Raw genomic sequence first — 24181 nt, 5'->3', positions numbered from 1 at the left:
CTATCATTTGACTAGTATACTACTAGTCATTACTAGTAGTAGTACATTTCAGTTTTGGTTTATGTGTATGTCTGTGTGTATATAAACAGCTTTACCTTTTCAATTAATAATTTAATAGTATTTAGGTAAAATCTTAGAAACATAATAAGAAATGCCTCCTTGTGACAGTTATTAGTCTGTATAACAGAGCTCCATTCATATTTATTTCATATTAATGAAACAGCATTGTGAGTACAGTAGACCTCCCCTTATCCACATAGGATACCTTCCAAGATCCCACAGTGGATGCCTGAAACTATGGATAGTACCAAACCCTGTTATATAGTATATTTTTTTCCTACACATACATACCTAGGATAAAGTTTAATTTACAAATTGGGCACAATAAGAGATTAACAATAACTAAAAATAAAATACAATAATTATAATATGTACTATAATAAAAGTTATGTGAATGTGGTCTCTCCCTCTCTGAGAATACATTGTACTGTACTCACCCTTCTTCTTGTGATGATGTGAGATAATAAAATGCCAAACATATTTCTGAATCTGCTTAACCATCCCTTACGTGATACAAGGGCTTGTTTCAAGGGATTCGTTGCTGAAGTCTTGTTCAATGCTTTCTGGCACAACACCTTGCCATCAATTGCAACACATTTTCTGTTCATGTCTTCCACCCGCAAATTTAATGCCTTTTCCATACTAACTACGCACTTAACATACACGGTGGCTGTAACTTTTGCAGTTTTAGGTACAATAGCAAAACTAGCAGGAATTTTTTCCCTTCTTTGCAATTTCATGGATAGAAGATTCCTTCTTACTGTAAATTTTAGCAACCTCAGCATACAATTTTTTTTCTTTCCTTAGTAAGTTGAGAACTTTCACCTTTTTTACTCAAAGAAAGCACTTTACAGCTTCTCTTTGCAAATATTTTCTTCCTTTCAGTAGATGGCCTTTTCGTTTTGTTGATGGTGTCCTTTGCTATGCAGAAGCTTTTTAGTTTGATGTCATCCCACTTGTTTATTTTTGCTTTTGTTGCCTTTGCTTGTGGTGTCAAATCCAAAGAATCATTCTCAAGACCAATGTCAAGGAACTTATCATCTGTGTTTTCTTATAGGAGTTTTATGGTTTTAGATCTTACATTGAAGTCTTTAATCCATTTTGAGTTAGTTTTTGTGTGCAGTGTAAGATAATGGTCCAGTTTCATTCTTTTGCATATGGCTATCCAGTTTTTCCAGGACCATTTATTGAAGAGACTATCCTTTCCCCATTGTATGTTCATGACTCATTTGTCATAAATTAATTGATCATATATGCATAGGTTTATTTCTGGGCATTCCATTCTGTCCCATTGATCTATGTGTCTGTTTTTATGCCAATGCCATGCTACTTGATTACTATAACTTCGTGATATAGTTTGAAATCAGGGATCATGATGCCTCCAGCTTTGTTCTTCTTTCTCAAGATTGCTTTGGCTAGTTGGGGTCTCTTGTGGTTCTATACAAATGTTAGGATTATTTGTTCTATTTCTGTGAAAAAATGCCATTGGAATTTTGACAGGGATTGCATTGAATTTGTACATTGCTTTGGGTACTGTGGACATTTAAACTATTAATTCTTCAACTCTATGATAGTTTCACAATAAACTTTTAGTAGGTATTTATATAGATGAATATGAGTGGTATGAAATATTTAGTAATCTATAATGATTTTTTACATTGTGTTTTATAATTCAGTATGCGATTACTCTTATTAAAATTCATTTTAATATGTCCATCATTTCCTTAAGGAATATGAATTTGAAATATTGTATATATACTGCACATCAAAAATTGGTTCAAATACAGATAGACAAGTTTATATGACATTCATAAAAAACAAATCCTAAAAGAGCTCTGCCGTAAACTTTAAAGATACTGATTATACAAATATTTGAGTTACTAGCTAGTAAGTAAAACCTTTGAATGTATTCTTTGCTATCTGGATTCCAGTATTCTTTCTCATTGCTATGTATTGTAATTAATAAGAGAGAATAGTATCTGGCTTTCTTCAGGTTTGTGTACTTGGCCACTTACCTACTCAGACATTTGTATTATTAAGCCCCAGGGTATATAGTGAGTAGGGTATGATATTGGAGAAATGAGAGACATGTGGACTTCTTCAACATAGAGTATGAAATGTGAATTCAACGAAAAAGCCAGACTTCCCAAAATGTTTAGCATTTAGATTGTTAGATTGAATATGCTGGAGTTTATTATATGTAATATGAAACCTAGTAAATGCTTGAACAGCTTCTAAAAGTACAATAGGGTATGGTAGTTATAAAATAATGTGCTATTGTGTTTTAAAATGATACTTCATTCACTTTCAAGAGATTCTTAGCTGACCTTCATTGAATGTAGGTAATTGAGAATGAAGTATATTAAACTTAACACAAATTACCAAAAGTGTTCAGTACAGTTGAATGATTTAACTTGGAAATATATGCAGAGAAATTTGTTTCAAAATATTCTTTGAAATGAAATGAACTTGAGATTTGCTTGCACTATTTTGCTTAATATTTCTGTATGTTGAGCTGGAGCATTTGTATTAGCAGAGCAAGATTTCTATTTTAAAGAATGTATCCAAGTGTCAGAAAGTTTCTACTATTATTTTTTTGTAGGTGGTTTCAGACACCCTCACAGGTTTTCTACCACGCAGCAACTGAACATGGAGGAAAAGATGTATATCCAGGGCAGTGTCTTTGGGAAGGTTGTGAGCCTTTTCAGCGACAGAGGTTTTCTTTTATTACCCACTTACAGGTACACTTTCTTAATACTCTTTCTTTGGTCAGTAACTCATCTGGTTGCATTAAAGTTCTTGATGCATATTCTTTTCCTTCCTCTTTCTCAAAAAGGATAAGCACTGTTCAAAGGATGCCCTGCTTGCAGGATTAAAACAAGATGAACCAGGACAAGCAGGAAGTCAAAAACCTTCTACCAAGTAAGGAACATGAGTTTACCTCCTGTTGTATGTACAAAAAGTAAAACAGGAAACTAGGCAAAACAGTACAAATGAAAGACAAGTGAGCATATTGGAAGAGGGGAAACCTGGGTTCTAGTCCAGCTCTCCCATTAACCAGCTATGTGACCCTGTTTAAATTGCTAAAAATTCTCTAGGCGTTGCTTTTCATATTTGATTGGACCACATGGTCTGGAAGTACCATATAGCTCTGACATTCTGATTCTACTTTCTAGACAAGTCATTGGAAGTAATGACAGATGCTTCGTAAACTGGAACTATGTATATGGCTCTTTGTCCTTTCAGAGAATAATTGAACATGTATTTGATAATGGCAAAGAGATTTCTTCTTACAGCTATCCCTTTGAGTGGAAACCAAGGTGGCAAGTAAAGGTCCTATATAAGAGTACACATTTCACATTTACTCTATGGCTCTTCATTTATCTTTTATTTCATGAACACAGACTTGTAATGCATACAATCAAATTCTGAGTTGGTTGTATATTCCTGTAAGGTTCTTGTTAGATTTAAATAATATCTCCTGTCCTGTTTCTAACTAAAGCCCTTAGTTGTAGATTCTGTAATCTAAATAATATTTTTAACTCCCAAAATGTTAAAATTAGTTTGTCACTATTTATTAGGGAATTCTGAGAACAAGATATAGTCTGCAACTTCACAAAGCTAGAAATACAGAGAACTAGAAATACGGGAACACAGAAGCTCCTTACATAATTTATTCATTCAATTTCTATTAAAGAACATCTATTATGTGCTAGACACTAAGATAAAATATAGGGTATATGTGAACAAGATATATTTTGCCATTCTTAAGTAATTCTTACTATACAATACAAAAGTGAAGATATGCACAAAATGCTACGAGAGTTCACCTAAGTCAATCTAGGAGACCAAGATGGCTTTCTGACAGAAAGTGCATCTAAACTGAGACCCAAAGAACAAGGAGTAAATAGCTGAGGGTCTTCTAAGCCATAATCATGAGTTTGAATTTTATCTTAAAGACAATAGAAAGACATTTTTCTGCCAGGTACCTTTTTCTATAATTTTCACTGTATTTAATTTGTATATATTATATAGATTAAAAGAATATGTTGGAATATGTTTGGTTTTGCTCAAGTTTGGAGAAAGTGATTGTTGGTATATCAGTTACTATCAATCAAAAATCTGTCACTTATACATCACATCTAGTAAGTTTATATGTATACATAGATACCTTTTTCTATAGACATAGATATACATACAAACTGGTGTACAACGTAAAGATTGCTTTTATGTTAACTTATTTAATATTCTGAATTAGTTTTCTAAAAAAGTACCAGAAATATCCCCACTTTACAGATGTGAAACCTGAAGTCTAGTGAGGCAAACTGAAATATTCTAAGTCACGCACTATAAATAGTGTCGGAAATGGACACGGTTTCCTCACATGCAAGTCAGTTCTCTCCTCCACTGCCTCACCCGGATACAACAGCTATTGATGCACTTTTTCTGCTTGGCCAAGGAAATCTGGAGTAGTTTGAATCTGATTTTATATAAAATCCATCTCTGCGGTCCCTCCATTCTATGTCTTTCATAAACGACAGTAGAACTATACTGAACGGATGGATTAAAATTATTAAATGATGATGAAAATAAGATTATGTAACAAAGCAATAGTTTGAAATGTAGTGTTTAGCATAATTTCATATTATTGTAGTAGGTTATCTTTTCCTGGATGACCTATGCCTGTACCAATACTTTCCTAGGTAATACTATTTTACTCTTAGGTACTGTTCAGTAAAAATAATCTGCAGCTCAAATTGTAGACTGTTTTCTTCTTTATTAACATCTTCACATTACATTAAAAAATGTGAACTCCACAACTATGATATGCTATGTTTCATTTTTTAATTAAACTTATTAGGGTAACATTGGTTAATAATATTTTATAAGTTTCAGGTGTACAGTTTTATAATACACTATGTGTATATTGCATTGTGTGCTCACCACCCAAACCACCCAATGTCTAGTCTCCTTCCGTTACCATATATTTAACCCGCTTTACTCTCTTTGTACTCCCCCCACCCCTCTTCTCAACTCTAGTAACCACCATACTGTTCATATGGACGAGTTTGTGTTTGTTTTGTTTGTTCTTTGTTGCTTTCTGTTTTACATCCTACATAATGAGTGCAGTCTTGTCCTTTTCCATCTGACTTAATGTCGTATTTATTTTGATTGCATGTTTACCAGCACAGTAACTTTAAAGATGGACTATACTGGAACATCTGTTGTTTGCTTTAAAATGAGTAGATTGGAAAATAAAAGACTTGAAACCACCTTGATACTAAGAAACCCTTTGCCTAGACTGACACAAAGAATAAACATTAATGCTGGACAATGGGAGTTTTTATTCATCCTGTATCTAAAGTTTCAAAGTAACCACCATGGGGTTGACAGGTTGGGCATTGTCTGTCTGTCTGCAGCGTCATGTTAACTGTTTCTTTCTCTGATCAATTTAGGCAGCCAGCTGTAGGGGGCACAAGCTCAACTCCTAGAGCACAGAAGGCCATTGTGAACCATCCCAGTGCTGCCCTTATGGCTCTTAGGAGAGGATCAAGAAACCTTGTCTTTCGAGATTTTACAGTAAGCAAGCCTTGAAAGCCTTATCTGTAAAGGTGTGAACACTGTATGATTTAGATCTTTATTCTTTTCCTTTTTCCTTTCTTTTTAAGGATGAAAAAGAGGGACCAATAACTAAACACATCCGACTAACAGCTGCCTTAATATTAAAAAATATTGGTAAATATTCAGAATGCGGTCGTAGGTGAGTAACCTGTTTTCTATAGCCAAAGCGAATTTAGATTATTTTACTTTTACATACCAGGTAATAAGATTAGATATCTGTATTTTATTCACTGTGTTTTCATAAATTTTGTGAATATGTCCAAAAGCTCATCCCAAGGTCAGGAAGTCCATCATGCTCTCTTAAAAACCAAAGTAGACACAAGTTGAAATAACTAAAAGGTGTTCCTTTAACATGTTTTATTTGGTTAATTTTCTTGCTTGCCATAGAATTTAGAGAAAAAGTATATTTAGAATTAGAGAAAAAGAGAAGACTTGGGAATTTCTTGGGGGTGGGGGAAATGGGCATTTGAATTGTGTGGAATGAGAGTCAAATTCAGTTTGATAATTGGCATGCTAATGAAGCTATCAAAGTCATGGATATTAATTAGATTCACTATAATACACTGAAGTTTTAAAAGTTACTTTCTAATGGACTTAACCTACAGTGAAGTCAGGATTTTATGAATCTATAGAAACTAGAAATAATAACTGTAATCCTTAAGAGAGAGCAGACGTGGAATGTTCTGCTGATGCCTTTTGACCTTGTCTTCCTTGAAGCTGGAACTGATTCTCTAGTATTCCTCCTACATCTCAGTCTCCTTTGTTGAAAAGTTGTCCTCTGAGGCGTCTTGCTGTCCAGATAATGACTTTCTCGCTGAGTCTTTCTCCTCTTACATACTATTATTAATCCCATCCCCTAAATATATCTTGAATCTACCTTAGTTCTCCTTCCTGCCATTTTCCCTTGCAGTAGGTCTTTTATGATATTTTCTTCCAATAACCTTCCAAGTGGATTTTCCAAACATAAAATAGTAGTATCAATTATTATGCAAAGGATAAAAAAGCAATGAATTTGACTATATCAGATTTGAAAACTGCTATAAATTAAAGATGATTAAAACTAAAGTTAAGAAAAAGTATTTGTAATGACAAAAGTTACCATATTTACTGTATCGAGTATTCTCAGATGAATAAGAAAAATTCTTAACACGCAAATTTTTAAAAAGCAAAGGTTTTCCAGAAAAAAAAAGAAATATGCAGGTTTAGTAACCATACCAGCATCTCTCTGTGTCATTTGTTACTTGATTTCTTCCCACCTTCTCACTGTATTATCCTCCCCACCTCTCTTTTTGCTTCACAACCTACGTTTCAATTTCAGCCAATCCAAACAACATGCAGACTCCTTATCATGCTAGATTCGTTCATGTCAAACGTTTGTACCTTTGTTCCAATGCTCGCACTATTCTCCTTGCCTATAATGTCCTTCTTCCTGTGTTGCCGGCCTAGTGAATATCTGCAAACTCTTCATGATTAAGCTGACATTAGCTTCTGCATGCCACCTTTCCTCTGCTGTGTTCCCCTTCCCCACCAAGTTTATTCTTCTTTATTTTAATAACATGTCTGCCTTGTAACATTTAATCTTAATATTTTGTAAATAGTTTTAATGTGGCTTTTTCCCCCTATTGACCTGTGTCCTGACTTTCTCTGGTTAATCTTTGTAGCCTGAACACCTAGCCCAACACAATGCCCAATACATTATAAATAATCACTACTTCCTGTTCATCGTTTAGGTTTCAACTCAGGGTGACCTCTTCCTTTCCTGACATCTTCCTTACTACCCTACCCCTGACCTAGAGTGCAACAGGTACTCTCTACCTCCCCACACATTCCAATACCACCTTAGATGGTGAGATCTTTGAAAGCAGGGATTGAATTTTTTTTTTGTTTTTATTCCTTAGTGCCTAAAATGTAATGTTGGGAATGTAATAGTGATTCAATAAGTATTTGATTGATAGATGGAAAGAAAGAAGTCTCACAAATTCATTTTTTTCGTAGAGTTCTGTCTGGAATTTGTGTAGGCAATTGGAATTCTAAATGTAATTTTAATAACTTTTGCTTAGGGCTTTTCCCTCACATTTTAATTGCATATTCTTAGGCTTACAGTAAAGCCACTTTGGCTGGGTCTAATATAACTTTTGAGCCAAAAGTTTTCATTTTACTATTTTTGTTACCTTACTTAACTCTGAACATCCCAAATATCTTCTGGCATCTTCAGTTCCTATGATCTTGGAATAGCAGAAGCAAAAGAATTAAAGCAATCCATTAAATTATTTCCAGTGATAAGAAGTTTTGCTTGAGTGAAAATACCGACATAGTCTGGCAAAACTCACATATGTGAAGAAGAGAGTGTAGGAAATCAGATAGCTGCAAAAGATAATTCTCTGTTCATACGTCTCATCTCTAGGGGAATAAGTTATATGGTGTGATTTTTTTTTTTTTTTTTAGACTAAAGCAAATTCTATTTGCAATAAGAAAAGTCAGGTCAATAGGAAGATACGTGGAAATTTACCTTTATTCTTACAGTACAATATACTGAACAATATGAAATATCAGCTTTTTTTTTAAATTTGAAATTCAGAATTTGATTGGATAGCATAAGATGTTTAAATACAGTTTATCTCCCTTCTGATTAAGCTTGAGTTCTGGAGAATATATGTCTTTTGTTTTTTCTTTTTTCTTTTTTTTTGATGTATCTATCTTTTATCAGTGTAATACATGGGTCTTATTTAAAAATCAAATGATACTTTTCTATACACTAATAATGAACTGTCAATAAAAGAAATTAAGAAAACAATTCACTTTACAGTAAATCAAAAGAATAAAGTATTTAGGAATCATATTAACCAAGGATGTGAAACACTTGTACACTAAAAACTATAAATCAGTGCTGAAAGAAACAAAAGAAGACATACATAAATGGAAAGACATCCTTTGTTCATGGTTTGAAAGACATAATATAGTTAAGATGTTAGTACTACTCAAAGCAGTCTACAGATTCAATGCAACCGCAATCAAAATCTCAATGACATTCTTTTCAGAAATAGAAAAATCCATTCTAAAATTTATATGAAATCTCAAGGGACTCTGAATTACCAAAACTATTTTGAAAAAGAACAAAGCTGGAGGATTCAACACATCCTGATTTCAAATTTTACTACAAAGCTACAGTAATCAAAACTGTGTGGTACTGGCAAAAAAAGAAAACATTGCCAACAGAACGGAATAGAGAGCCAGGCATAGGTCCTCACATATATGGTAAAATGATTTTCAGTAAGGATGCCAGTTCTCCATTCAATAAGGAAAAGACAGTCTTTTCAACTAACGGAGTTGGGAAAACTGGATATTCTCATGCAAAAGAATGAAGTAAGACCCTTACCAAACACCATATACAAAAATTAAGTCAAAATGAATCAAAGACCTGAAAGTAAGAGTTGAAACTATAAAACTTAATGACATTGGATTTGGCATTGATTTCTTGGATATGGCACCGAACACACAGGCAATGAAAGAAAAATAAATTGAACTGAAAAAATAAACAAATGGAACATCAGATTTAGAAACTTGTGGTGAAAAAGGACACTAAAAACAGATGAATGGAAGAACATAATAGCAAATCACATATCTGATACAGGGGTTAATACTGAGAATAAAGAACTAAAACTTAACAACAAAATACAAACAAACCAAATAAAAAATGGGCAAAGGACTTGAACAGACATTTCTCCAAAAAAGATAAACTGGCCAATAAGTCCATGAAAAGATGTTCAACATTATTAATCATTAGGAAAATACAAATCAAAGCCACAATGAGATACCACCTCATCCCCATCAGTATGGCTGTTACTCTCTCTCTCTCTCTCAGACACACACACACACACACACACACACACAGAGACACACACGTGCACATGTTCTCATGGATGTGGAAAACTTGGGACCCTTGCACATTGCTGATGGAACTATAAAATGGTATGGCGGTCCTCTAAAAATTAAACCTAGGATTACCATTTGATCCAGCAATTGCACTTAGGGGTAGTATATACACAAAAGAACTAAAAGCAAGGAGTCATAAAGCTATAGCAGCATAGCCAAAAAGTGGAAGGTGGAAGCAACCCAAGCCTCCATCAACAGACGAATGGAAAGCTAAAATGTGGAATATATAATGGAACGTTAGCCTTAAAAAAGAACGAAATTCTGATATATGCTACAACATAGATGAACCTTGTAGGCATTATGCAAAATGAAATCAGGCAGACACAGAAGGACAAATACTATCTGGTTCCACATATATTTCATTGGAAGAATGAAATACATAGAGATAGAAAATAGAGCAATGGTTACCAGGGGCTTGGGGGGAGGGAGGAAATAGGGAGTTACTGTTCAGTGGGACAGAGTTTGGTTATGAGGTGATGAAAAACTTCTGGAGATCGAAAGTGGTGATGGTGGTACAGCAATGTGAATGTACTTAATGCCACTGAACTGTACGCTTAAAAATGGTTAAAATAGTAAATTTTGTATTATATGTATTTTACCACAATTTAAAATTAAAAACAACAATGACAAAGGACAGATTTGGGGAATAATGGGAAGTGACTGCTAATGGGTATTTGATCAAAAATTGGTTATGATGATGGTTGCACAATTCTGTGACTATATCAAAACCACTGAATTGTACACTTTGAATGGGTGAATTTTTTAGTATATGACTTAGATCTCAATAAAGCTTTTGTAAAAATTAATTTTTTTAAATTAAATGGTACTAAAAAGTATATAATAAAGCATAAGTGGTCCCGTACTCCTACCCACCTCCCAGGGAAAGCTTTCAACAATTTGAGGTAATTTTTCTGGTATTTGCCTCTATATTTAAAAATAATATGCTTAATGTTACTATTTACCAATTTTACACATTACCAGTTGGCTCTCTTTCTGAAGAACTGAATACTCCTAAAATCTCTGTGGCTCCTATTTTTCCTTTTCTCATAATATTGTTACATCAGTTTTTGATTAAATCTTAAGTAAGATTGTTGTCAGGTTGTTTGATGCTAAGCCAAGCAAGTACTACTCTTATTACATTTTTCTTTCTCTGTGTTTTTCTGGGGTTAATGGTTGCCTTGCTTTTTGTTTAGCTTTCTGTGGGCCTAATGCTGATATTTCCATGTATTTCGATCAATATCTCTGAAGCCTATATATAAGCTATCCAGTACTCAAACACAGTTGTTAAACCCCTGTCAGTTTTACATCTTATTCCTTTTATAGTCTAGACAGCTTGCTTTGCCGGTCTAGTACACAGCTATTATTGGGAATTCCTTCTATGTTGAATCCATTTTCCTTGAATTCCACTTCCTTTACTTGATTTATTCCCTCATCATGCTAAAGCACATCCTTCAATAATTTTAAGATATTGCATGTCTGAAAATGTTTTTAGTCTACCCTTACTCTTGGTAGTTTGGCTAGATATGGAATTCTAGATTGGAAAATCATTTTCCTTAAAAATCTGAGGGCAGTGCTCCTATGTCTCTAGCATGCAGCTTTGCAGTTGAGTCCAGTGACGTTCTGGTTCCCATTTCTTTGTATGTGATCTATTTTTCCCTGCTCTGGAAGCTCTTAGGATCTTTTTTTTTTTTTTTTTAAATGTCTGCTCTTCTGAAATTTCATGATGGTGTGTCTAGATGTCAGTGTTTTCTTGTCACTGAAGGGGGCATTTCATTTCAGTGGATCCTTTCAATCAAGAGATTCATGTCCTTTGGTAATGGGAAATTTTCTTCAATGTTTCTTTTTATAATTCCCTGCAATTCATTGTTTCTATTTCCCATTTTTTAATGTTTCTATTTCCCATTTTTTGGATGCTAGACCCTTGTCAATTGATCTTCTAATTTCCTTTTCTCTCTTAGCTTTCATTTTTTTATGTTTAATCTATTTTCTGGGAATTCCTTTAACTTTATCATCAAATCTATTGAATTTTTACTTCAGCTATCCTGCTTTAATTTCTAAGAGTTTTTTCTGACTTGCCAGTTGTTACTATTTTATAACATCCTGTTAATATGTTGAATATAGTGCCTTCTCATCTCTCTCTGAGGGTATTAATTGCTAGTATTTTTGAAGTTTCTTCTGCTCCTGGTATAGCTCCCATTTCCTCAAAATTCTTCAAATGTCTGAGGATTTTTGGCTTCATTATAAAATATCTACAAGTTGGAACCTCCAGGCGGGTGATTTCTACTTGTCACTGCTGATTGCTATTTTAGGGTGACCCCCGATGAGCCAATCTGTTTATTAGAAGCCCCTTCCCCTTGTCAGTTTCGGTGGAGAGATTGTTTCTCCAGAAATGAATCTCTGATTTTCTTGCCTTTGGAGGTGGGCAGTTTGGAGGAAAGTCAATGTGAGGTCCTGCGTTCTGGAAATAGAGTGGAGGAGGGGTCCCAGGAGGCTATTGCGTTCAAGTATGTTCCCTTTTACCCAGTCCCATTTTCTGACCAATTGATCCCTCACCCCTAACCTTCACTGTGTCTACGTCTCTGTAAGTCCTAAGCCTTCCTGGTTTAGTTTCTCTAGAAAATAAATTTATTTTACTTATTTTGGGAGGGAAAGGAGATAAACTTGTGTTCAAGCTGCTGTTTTCCTAGAAACTGATTTGTGTCTTAAATTGTTTTCACTAATGCTACTTACAAATTATTTCTTATTTTCACCAAGTGCATTAAAGTGACACATTGTTTATGCTTTGTTAAAGATCAAAAAGGAACTTTTGAAATATAAAATTAAAAAAATATCACTTTATACAACAAAGCAGGAATATTTCATTTTTTGTCTAGTGAGTGCTTGTTTAACTTTTTAAACCTCCCCCAAAATAAAAGATATAAATTAGTGTCAGAAATGAAATTGTTACCTTAAAATCATCCTGGTGGTTAAATTTAGTATTTTTAGTATTATACATGTGACATAAAAATAAAAACTTTATCAGTTTGAAAAATATTATGATTTTATTAAGTTTTTTTAACTAAAGGCTTTTTTCTTTGTCAAAATGTTTATCGATTATAGAGAGGAAATAATTTGATACCACTTTGTAAGTTATTTTTAAATCATGCTTTTATGACTTTTTTTTACAGAAATTTCATATTTGATTTAAAACTTTGTTAAATAAACTTTTGAAGTAAATTTTGTCTGAAGAAAAGTACAAAACACAGAAGTGTAAAGCCCAATGAATTACCACAAAGCGAACCACCCATAAAACCAACCATGCAAGTAAAGACATAGAACAGCAGTGCCACAGACAGAGTCCCTTGGAGTCCCTACCAGTCAGTTTTTATCCCGTCCTCCTCTAGGACCACTCTCCTGATCCGTGACACCACAGATTAATTGTGCCTGATTTGGAACTTTATATAAGTGGAACCATGTAGTATGTATATATTCTCTGTGGTAGCTATTTTTTCTTAGCATTGTTTGTGAGATTCATTCATGTTATTGCATGTAGCAGGACTTTGTTCACCTTATGGCAGTATAGAATTCTGTTGTATTAATATACTCAAATTTATTTTTTTCATTCTACTTTTGACGGGCATATGGGTTGTTTTCCAGTTTGAGGCTATAAGAAGAATGCTGCTGTAAACATTCTATACATGTTTTTTGGTCACATATGTACATATTTCTATTGAGCTTTTATGAAGGATTGGTTATTCATAGGATATTACAACTTTAGTACATAGTGCCAAACATTCCAAGGAAGTTTTATCTATTTACATTCCCTCCAGCAATATATGAGAGTCTCAGTTGCTCTACATACTGGTCAAAATTTGGTATTATAATTTTAGTATTTAATTTTAGTCATTCTTTTCAGTGTGTGGAGTATCTACGTATGAAAAATACATAAAAGCAAATATCCAAATAACCAAAAACACGAAAAGATGCCCAACTCCGTCGTCATCAATCTCCTTTTTTTAGCTTTGCTTTGCTGTGGTAAAATGACTGTAGTCCCCACATGTTAAATTTTGGCTTTGAATTTCTGTCTTTTCCCATAAACTGCTTCCTTAAAATGTTTTTCATTCAAAATTTAGAAGTCTTCATTTCCTTTCTTTGCTCTTTTAGTTCCTTTTACCCATGGTTATTTTAATGAAGGCACTGAGGTTCTTAGGTAATTTCTTGCTGGTTGATTTCTTTTTTCTAACATATAACGTGAAAATTTCATACGTAAGGCAAACTTGGAATAATTTCACAGTGAACACTCATACCAGTCACCTGCTTTTACCAGGGACATTTTACTAATACAGTTGACCCTTAAACAACACGGATCAGGACACTGACCCCTGGGCAGTCGAAATCTGCGTATGACTTTTGATTCCCAAAATTAATTAACTACTAATAGCCTACTGTTGACCAGAAATCTTACATGAACATTGGATTAACACACGTTTTGTATGTTATATGTATTATGTATACTGTATTCCTGTAATAAGGTTAGAGAAAAGAAAATGTTATTAAGAAAATAATAAGGAAGAGAAAATACATTTACAGTTTTTACTGAAAAAAATTAGTGTATAAGTGGACTCGAACATTTCAAACCTTTCTTTATTATATGTTTATCCATCCTTCCATTTCTGGCTGATTTACTACTTTTCTCCTCAAGGTTAAGCATCACTCTTTTCTTTAGTAGACAATCTCTCTCTGTATATACCCAGCCACATCAATACTATAATTTTTTTTGTAAGTTTATAAATTAAAAAAAAAAGCTTCTTTTACAGTTAAGCTAAATGTTGCCTGGTTTCACTTAATGAAGAGAAAGAAACTTCAATCATACCTTGAATATAATCTTTATTTTCAAGTCATCTCTTAAAAGCAACCATTTTGTTTCTCTCCAGCTGTTTTCTGACATGATCTGAATTTTTATTTCATTTCATTTCATTTCATTGTGGCGAGGTCACTTAACATGCGATGTACCTTCTTAACAAACTTCTAAGCGTATGATGTATCGGTGGTGACTGTAGGCAGTGTTGCCGGCAGATCTCTACAGTGTCTTCATCTTGCTCAACTGAGACTTTCTGCCCATTGATTACTAATTCCTCATTTCCACCTTCCCCCAACCCCTGGCAACCACCATTCCACTCTTTGATTCTATGAATTTGACTATTTTAGAGACATGATCTGGGTTTTCTAGAACGTGAATGAAGATTGATACAGAATTATGCTGGGCAGTCTCCTGTATTTAAAAAGGTACTCTGGAGTAAAGGCAAATAGTCAGAAATGTTGCCTGATTCTGCCTCTACTGTTTAAGCTAGAAAGTCATTTCAGTTTGGGATACCTCAAGTTGGCCTCAGTTTACTCATCTGTAGATTGAACAGATTAAACAGATTAAAATTGTTTCCGAGATCCCTCTTTCTTCAGTGCTGTTAACATTTACTGGGTGTGAAACTATGTATTGTTTCTTTAAAAATTTTAGTTTTTAGACTTATAAAATCCATAAGGAATCAGCACTGTGACCTTGGATACTGACGCACTTCTTTTTTTTTTTCCAGGTTGTTAAAGAGACATGAAAACAACTTATCAGTGCTAGCCATTAGTAATATGGAAGCTTCCTCCACCCTTGCCAAATGCCTTTATGAACTTAATTTTACAGTTCAGAGTAAAGAACAAGAAAAAGACTCAGAAATGCTGCAGTGAAAATAATTCCACTTCTATAGTGGGGAACTCGAAGAAAGTCAGATACATTTCACATGTTGTTACTGAAGAAAGCACCAAGTCTTAATGGAACAGAGACCATAGAATGAATTATTTTATCTCCTCCCATGATGCTGAGAGGAAGCTTCGTATTCTGATCTCTGAGCGAATCCCTTTGTTCTCTGTTTAAAAAAAAATCTAAAAAGAAAAAGAAAAAAAACTGCTGTGGGATTGTCAACCAGCTTATCTGCAGGATGTCTCTCAGATCTGATAAATCCTGATGGAAACTGGTATGATCAGAATTCAGTACCATCCACATTGGAATATACATGGAATATTGTAAAACCTACATGAGCAAATGAAATAGAAGCATTAAATATTTTTATCTATATCCAAAAAGGAGCACATTTTTATATTTACAAAACCGTTTAAGCTGGTTTGAATAATTAAAAAAAAAGTTCAGCACACCTATTCCCCCGATCTCAAAGGGGGCCACCAATATCTAGCTATGGATTGTGTGTTTTGTTTAGAAATCAGTAGCTTGGTTTTCTTACTTGAGCCAATATATTTTCACTTATTTATTATCATAAAAATTTACCAGTCTGAATAGATCTTGTAAATATTTGTGAATAGAATGAACACCTTTCATGCCACTGCAGCCACTGGAAATACATTCTGTGGTGTCCTAGGAGCATTATTGGTAGGTTCTAAAGTTTTCTAGACTTTCCTGTCAATTGTAAGTAATTGTGATATATTCTACGCAGTGGATGAATGTTCTTTAAATTTGTGTAAATACTTCTGCAAAGGTACTGATGCTGTAAAGTCAAAACAGTTTTGTGGAACTGTGATTTTTTTTTTTTCTTTTCTCTTTTTTTTTTTTTTTTTTGTATTATACACCTTATAGAACTCATTTTGCTGGATGAAAGAGTATGGAATAATATATCTCATGTCATTTTTGTAGAAGAAAAACTATTTGAAGGTATTTTTTGGTTTTCCCTAACATGTATCCACTGTAAACGTTTGTCATGTGCAAGCTCAGAGCTTGGACAGAATTTTTTGTATTTGTAAATTGGTTTAAATACATGGAATTTTATACAGGTTTTCTCCTGTGTTATATATGCATTATGTGCAGGTATGATATTTTCTTCACTACTTTTTCTATCTTAATATAGTGTGGAATTTTATTGTATTATTCTTCCATTCTTAATACTGTACCACATTCCTGCTCAGAAACTACTCACTTCCTTATATTGTCTTTTTTCCCCTCAGCGTGAAATGTATCCATTTATAACTGCCTATTGCCTGTTCTATTAGCATCCAAAAATGTGGAAAGGCCTCCCAACCACCACTTCTGCTGTGTCCTTAGGATGTGCAGTAAAAAATATAGACCTAACAGTTTATGTTATAGAATGGCTTTATTTACTTTGGTGACTGTTTATAGTTTTTAAATAAAAGACTGAACATTTTCTTGAGTCCTTCATTTCTGAGTATGCTAAAACATTCTTAAAAAATATAGAGACTCTTAAATTCAGCTGAAGGCAAGGTCCAGTCACCTATTTGATTATATGTTGATTTATAATACATTAAATAGAGAACAAATAAGAGAGGATCTTTACATGACAAATTTGCATGAGATAAGTGGGAGACTGAGAGTAATTATTTTCCATTTGTTAAATTGCAAAGCAAACTCTGATTATTGTTTGATACGGTATTTCATTGACAATTCTTTCAGAACCACAGTGCATCCAAATAAGTCAACCTGAATTTGGGGGCAGATTGTTGGAGTAAAAGGGCCTCGGTTTGGATACAAAATTATTAAAAATATTTTGATTCAACTAGTAGCAAAGGAAACTAGCTTCCCCCTGAAGGGGGCTTCTTGGCACTGTACTCGGCCATGCATTAATGAATGCTTAAGAAACTTTTTGTCCAGCATTAGTCACGATTATTTCCTAGGTTTGTGGGGTTCATTCTTGACCTACCGCCCAAGACGGGGGCTGCCCAGCAGACCTGCCAGAGATCATGTGGTTGACACTAAAATGGCCCTCAAACCCCCAAAACGTACGAGGCACCCAAAGGTTGACATCAGTTGGAGAATTTTCTATTCATTGTACTAATCTAAAAATCTCTTGAATTTTTCTAAAATATTTTTATGTAACATCAGTAATTTTGTGTGACATCAGTGTTTGTGTTTAAGGTACATGTTTCTTTGCAAAATAACAAATTGCAATGGTAATTAATAGAAAAGGGAAGAACTCCACGTTTAGAAAAATGATTTTCATATTCACCACTCACTCTCCCACCTCATTGGAATTGCATGCTGTAGTTCTAGCTTTTGTGCTATAATATGTAAATATGTCTGTAGTACCTTCAAGCATTGGTCTCAGCAGAGAATTTTCTAAATGTATTTGACCTAATGAAACCAATTATGGCTTCCCACTTAGGTTTTTCTTCTTGTAGCGTCATAAGACTATAATGAAATAACATGGACTTGCTGGGTAATGGAATTAAAGTGCTTGTGCACTCATTTTGCAGAACCCTCTCATTCATGAAAAGGTGCTCCTCGCTAGACAGAAATTTGCTGATTTCCAGTATTGTTATTTTTGTCTAAAGTTCTGTAAATACATGCTTTAATGTTATCTTTAAGAAATCTATGTAAATAATATAGTCTACAATAGAGACTGTACAATTCTGTGTTATATATGTGCCTAGTGCTCTGTTGGCACTCAATAAATTTTAAGTAAGAAAATTGATAATCTTATAGCCAAGGCATATTTTTCTTCCAAGCTCAAGAGAGGATGTGACTATATACTAATGAGACTCCGTAGTTCAAACCACACATGAAAACTTGTCTCATTACTTTATAGTCATGCCGTGTATGTTTTTTTAACCATAAAATGACAATAAAAATGATTTTTAAAATGAGAATGTTTTGGATAAGTGACTTCTGTCCTGACCTTAATCACTGATTGACGTAGTGAGCTCCAGAGGAATCGTGCTGAGATGTGCTTTTTCACAAAACCGAAGCTGCAAAGAAGCAGGAGCACAGCCAGGGTATTAAACACACGGGGCATCCAGCACTTTATTCTGGGATAATTTTGACCAAAGAGTAGTAACGTTAAAAGAAAAGAAATTCAGTATCCAAGGGAGAATTTAGCTTCTCACTCTCATATTGTTTTCACTCTTCACAGTACATAAAACCGTCACTGGACTAACTCGGAATTTTAACTACCTTCTCCCAGGGCAACAAAACAAACGAAGACCATGCTACTTTCTAATGACAGCGGTGCTAACTTTCTCCACTGCCTTGCTATCGTTGAATCTTCAGTTGCATTCGTGTATCCTCATTTCATGAAGAAAAGGAGCAAATGCTTCCATTGGTAAAAATTAAGTCCAGGATTGCACTGTGTGTAAATGAGAAAGGCTAAGGCACATTGTCACATACGCAGCTGTGCAGTCATTTCCTCTGATAAGACTACAGTGAAGTCCTTGCTTAACATCGTCTGTAGGTTCTTGGAACTGGTGAAACAACGGGTAATGAAACCAATTATGCCATAGGCTAATTGGTAAAAACGAGTTAAACTCCTCCGTCAACTCATCGTTATTACAAAAACTACGACCAAAATGGCGTTACTCGAGGGGCCTGGCGTACATTTAAATATTAAAAGAAAAAGCTATCAAGTCCTGGTTCCTGTGGATTTCATTCTGAAATACAGTCCACGTTGGATACATGTACTTATTCAAAAGATAAACTGCCTTTTAAAAAATAACTTGTGAATAGGTAATACAACCATACAATGCAAGCATCAAAACGTTTTTAAAAGATACTCAATGAAAAGTCTCCCACCCTTCACCGATCGGCTAGATCCCAACTCCACTTGCCAGAGAACCACTGTTCATGTTTCAGAAGTACATCTCTGGTGTTGATTACATATAAGCAAATAGGAATATTTTCTCGTTTTTACACAAAATATTTCATACCATAAACTGCTGCACTTTTTAAAAATTTAAGATTTTTCCATATTGGTATGTAAAGAGCTTTCTCATCCTTTTTTTACAGCTATGTAGTATAGTATTCCATTTTATGTGTGTACCATGATTTTACTATTAATAGATCCCTTATCGATGGACAAATTGTTTCCAAACTAAGTGTGCTGGTCACGAACATTTGCTAACCACTTTCCTCTGTTAGTCGCTGTGCTAAGCGTTTTACATGTATTGTCTCAATCTTCACAATCCAATGTAATAGCTAATGTTTAGTAAGTGGGATAAAGAGGGTTAGGATAGTAAGTACCTTGACCGAGGTCATATGGCAAGTAATTTCACCAGCACACATAGAGCCTAATTATAGAGCAATGGGGAGAATTCTTTCCACCGAGAGTCAGACTGCTAGTATATATACATAAGACACCTATTATTGGTACCAATCTTTTCTTTTTCGTATTTGCTTCATTGTTTCTAGTATTTTCTATGCATTTTGTTGTCTTTTTAAGGTTTTCCATGATTCCTCAGATTTGTTTTCTAAGTGTTTCATTTATTTATTTGGCATCACTCAACTTCTTAAAGCCAGCAAAACTTTCCAGGAATTCCCTTAGGAATATTTCTAAGGCAAATGTTTATAGTAAATTGAAATCACAGTTTACAATCAACTACTGTCCATTCCAGTGTATAGTTTGAACAACTGTTAGTTGACTCTTTTGCTCAGTTATTCCTCTTAAACATTTTTAGGATGTTAATAGGATTTTTTCCCTTTTTATACCTCCCTTAAATCTCATTCAGCTTGCAGTATCGATGGAGTACCTCTGCTGCTTGTTTGGAAGGTGAAGGCTAAGACAAGCTGACAGATGCTACCCAACACAGTAAAAGGCAAAACAAGAGCCATAAGAGAATTAAAAACTGGAGAGTTCAAAACGTGACAGGCGTCCTTTGATTGATGGGTGGGGAAGGCATAGTAAGGGCTTTGTGGAGGAAAAAAAAATTTTTAATTAGAGATTTTAAAGGCCAATAGAAATTTGACAGACCTAATAGCAGCAAGAAAGTGTTTAAGTTTGGGGAAATCTTGCTCACAAAGAGAGGAGGTTACAACTGCAGGGTTTAAATAATCAGTGAGAGATCAAAGCTATAAACAGTCCACACACACAAACAAAAGGCACAGAAATAAAACTTGACAGAATTCCAGGGAGAAGAGTGAGTGAGGTGTTGCTAAAGCAGAGAAATGGCTTAGCCACCAAGTAATGAGAACCTAAAGAGCTCCACAAAGCAGTCTAGAAATCAAAGGTAACAAATAGGTGGAACCATATTTGGTTGAGATGGGCTCCAGAATCCCTGGACTGGACTGTATGACTTCCCTAAACTGATGGTGAAAACATTTAGCTGTTGCTTTAGAGAGGATTTATAAATTCTCATTAATCAGACACTGCCCTTTTTACAGCTAAACTGTCTGAAAAGACTAGACTAATTTTTGGGTTGAACCCTCTCAACAAATTCCCTCTTGCAGGGCAGTTGCCTGGGAACATGCAACTTTCTGAGTTGTACAACCTTTGAAAATTGGCATGGCTTGTTAAAATAATAGCTTAGTGAAAAAAAGAAGGGAGCAGGAAGCTGCCACGGTCTAATACAGGAAGCACAATTTTAAGGGTGCACACACGAACTTCTGTCTCTTACCTAGGAGACTAGATAGGGTGACTGGTTGGTTAGCATAGTAGACTGAGTGATTTATAACTTCATGTGCTCTGGAGAGGGGTAAGGGAAATAGAAATACGGATGATCCGTTTATGGTGCCCAGCCTGCCTAGGTAGATCAAGTGAGGAAGAGGAAGTATTGGGGCACAGACAGCTGGGTAGACCTTGTGATGAGCTAAGAGGCAGGACTGAGAGATGGTTACCGGAATAGGCTTTTGGCTCAGGCTCCCCTGTGAGGTCTGACTGGTCCACTAACTGAATGATCTTGGGTAAGTAACTTCACCCTCATTTCTCCAGTTGTAAAATGCGGTTGATAATAGGATCTACATTCAGGGTTGTTATGACAAAGGAGATAACGTGAATAAAATATTGGCACAGAGGGGCGGCCGGTTGGCTCAGTTGGTTAGAGCGCAGTGCTCATAACATCAAGGTCGCCAGTTCAGTTCCCGCATGGGATGGTGGGCTGCGCCCTCCACAACTGGAGTGAAAACAATGACTTGACTTGGAACTTATGGGTCCTGGAAAAACATTCTGTTCCATGATATTCCCCAGTAAAAAATAAAAAGTTATCTTTAAAGGTATATGTGTGTGTGTGTGTGTGTGTACACACACACACACACACACACACACACACAGAGCCAGTTAAGAAGCACTCAATGTTAGCCACTGCTGCCGTGATTGGTAATCAAAATTGTACTTGCTAAAGCTGAGGAGAACATGTCAGCTTTTAAAGTGTAAAAGAAAAAGACTTCTTTGAAATGATTTAGAAAAAGCCATGTTACAATAATTTTAGAAGTGTCTATAATTCCTCTAGGCAAGTGTGTAAATATCCTGTTGAGTTAAACACGCACAGCCTGACCTTACCAACACCTGGGTTTATACAAGAGTCTGGTAGCACCCTGGAACTGTGTGAACTCCCTAGAAATGCTCAAGACCTTCTCTCCCTACTTACCTAGTGGGATCTAAACCTGATAAAGTAGTAGGTCAGAATTTGAAAACAAAGTTTTAGAAAAGGTGCTACTGCTGCTTCTGAGAACAGGGATGGAATCCAAATGGTTTTACTGTGTTTCCCTGAAAATAAGACCTACGCGGACCATCAGCTCTAATGCGTCTTTTGGAGCAAAAATTAATATAAGACCTGGTCTTATTTTACTGTAAGACCCAGTATAATATAATAATATAATACTGGGTCTTATATTAATTTTTGCTCCAAAAGACGCATTAGAGCTGATGGTCCGCGCGTAGTCTTATTTTCGGGGCAATACGGTAAGACAAGCTGTGATATAATTAATGAACGTTGTTCTAACAGAACAGCTGTGATCTACAGGATATCAATAAAGTTGGCTGTGGTTTGCTTTTTGGTTGCACATAAATTTTCACCTAGGGAGATTTTTAAACTATCCCATTACCCAGAGACATTGAATTGTCTGAGGTGAGCGCATGTATTGCCTTTTTAGAGCTCTCCCTTCAACCTTAAATATTCAAGTAGATGGCAAACCACTGGACAAATAAGTTGCGTTTCCATCATTATCCAAGAGCAGACAGTGGGAAAGCCAGTCGGATTAGAAGGGCAGAAATTCTCCAAGTAAATAAATTTTGACATTCTCATTGTTGATTCCAAGAAGGAATATACCTGCTAAAAAGGACGCCTTGTGGTTAACAGGGCCCAAATTCATAATCAGTCTAGCAGCCCTTGTTTACAGAGGCCTCTCAAGCACAGTGCATACCAAGGAAAAGCCACAGGCAGAGCTACCAAGCCTCCTACATTGGGTTCGTGCCGTCTGAGTTCAACCTTACCAACCAACTCCTGAAACCATACTTCAACCAATGGGCTGAGACCTGACCCATCCAATCAGATCTGGACAGCTATATCCTTATTTGCAACCAAACTGACTCTGGTTCCATAATGACCAATCAGATCACGCAATTCTGAGCAATCAGGGACCAAGGCGGGATTTTCTCTATATAAGTGGCCTCACGTGCCTCTCCACACAGTGTACTTTTCTGTTTCGCTGGTGGCTGTGTTTCCCGGTTTGCAAGCTGTTTACCTGAATGAACTTTCTCCTTTCATTGCACCCCAGATTGGAGACTCCTGTTGGCAATGGATTGGTGGCAGCAACTTTTGTTGACTTCTGTTATCTCAAGGTAGGTGGGCAGCAGCCCTTTTTATGTAAGTCATTCCAGATCAGAGGTCACAAAACTGTGCTCTCTGGTAGCTCGAAAGCCAAGACCCCTACTTAAACACCACAAATGGATTGTTTTCTCCAGTGCTCACAGGATTGAGGGGAATATGCTCAAGCTAGTTATGGTTTGGGAAGTCCACCTCCTTATGACTAAGGGATTTCTCAGCCAGAAAACCAGTGGGTGCTAACTAACCATCAGCTACCAGAGGAGGCTGAGCTCTTCTCTTGGAGATGTGTGGGGAGTCATCAGACGTTTGTCACAGTCACCTGGTGGCTCCAGCCAAGCCCTTAGGCCAATGCACCAGTGGGAAGTTGGCCGTTCTGAGCCTAGAACAAGCCCCCCCGCCCCCTTCAAGCCCCAAGCAGTGAGGAGTGCAATTAAAAACAATTTCTTTTTCTGGTCATACAACTCTTGTTCACTGCAGGAAACTTGGAAGGCAAAGAAAAGCATAGAGGGGAAAAAAAATCCTCTGCTACCCGGAATAACCCCTATTAATAATTCGTATTTTTTGGTATTAAGAAAAAATAAGGTGATAATAGTGCAGTTTGTGTCCAATTTTCTCTCCGTTTAACTTAATGTTATTCTATTTTTTTTTCCTGAAAATAAAATACCTTCACATAAATGAAGCATAGTTTAACCACCCCCTCTAATTTTTGACTATTAAATACTAGAATGGTAGATATGGACCAGTATATCATTATGGAAAGAGTATATGGCCTTTTCAAGGTTCTTTATACTTATTTTCAAATTGCCTTTTAGAAAAATTGTACAAATTTGTATTCCCACCAGTACTGAGTTTCCTCATGGGACATGCCAGAATTAAAAAAACAACAAAACAAACTTTTATCAGTTTGAGAAAATTTACTACATTGTTTAAGTTAAATGTAAGATCGAGCACTTTTTCCGCTTAACCACTTTAATTGAGCTTTGAAAGATTTTGAGCAATCTTTTAAAACTTCAAATCTGATCATGCCAAACACCTCCTGTTTAAAGGC

General features: G+C 35.4%; 1 protein-coding gene across 1 annotated transcript in view; it reads left to right on the top strand.

Annotated features, from left to right (window-relative positions):
* ARID2 (AT-rich interaction domain 2) overlaps nt 1-15544 on the top strand; it is a 149034-nt gene extending 133490 nt beyond the window's left edge. The window contains exons 17-21 of the mRNA XM_074325806.1: nt 2663-2801; nt 2897-2982; nt 5517-5640; nt 5730-5821; nt 15183-15544. Coding sequence (XP_074181907.1) covers nt 2663-2801; nt 2897-2982; nt 5517-5640; nt 5730-5821; nt 15183-15327 — 586 coding nt within the window. The 3' untranslated portion in view covers nt 15328-15544. The remainder of the gene's footprint in view (nt 1-2662; nt 2802-2896; nt 2983-5516; nt 5641-5729; nt 5822-15182) is intronic.
* Nucleotides 15545-24181: the final 8637 nt, after the last annotated feature.

Source organism: Rhinolophus sinicus, linkage group LG02, assembly GCF_036562045.2.
Source record: "Rhinolophus sinicus isolate RSC01 linkage group LG02, ASM3656204v1, whole genome shotgun sequence".
In the NCBI taxonomy this organism is placed as follows: domain Eukaryota; kingdom Metazoa; phylum Chordata; class Mammalia; order Chiroptera; family Rhinolophidae; genus Rhinolophus; species Rhinolophus sinicus.
The sequence above is the reverse complement of the archived record's forward strand: the minus strand, read 5'-3'. Positions and strand labels throughout refer to the sequence as shown.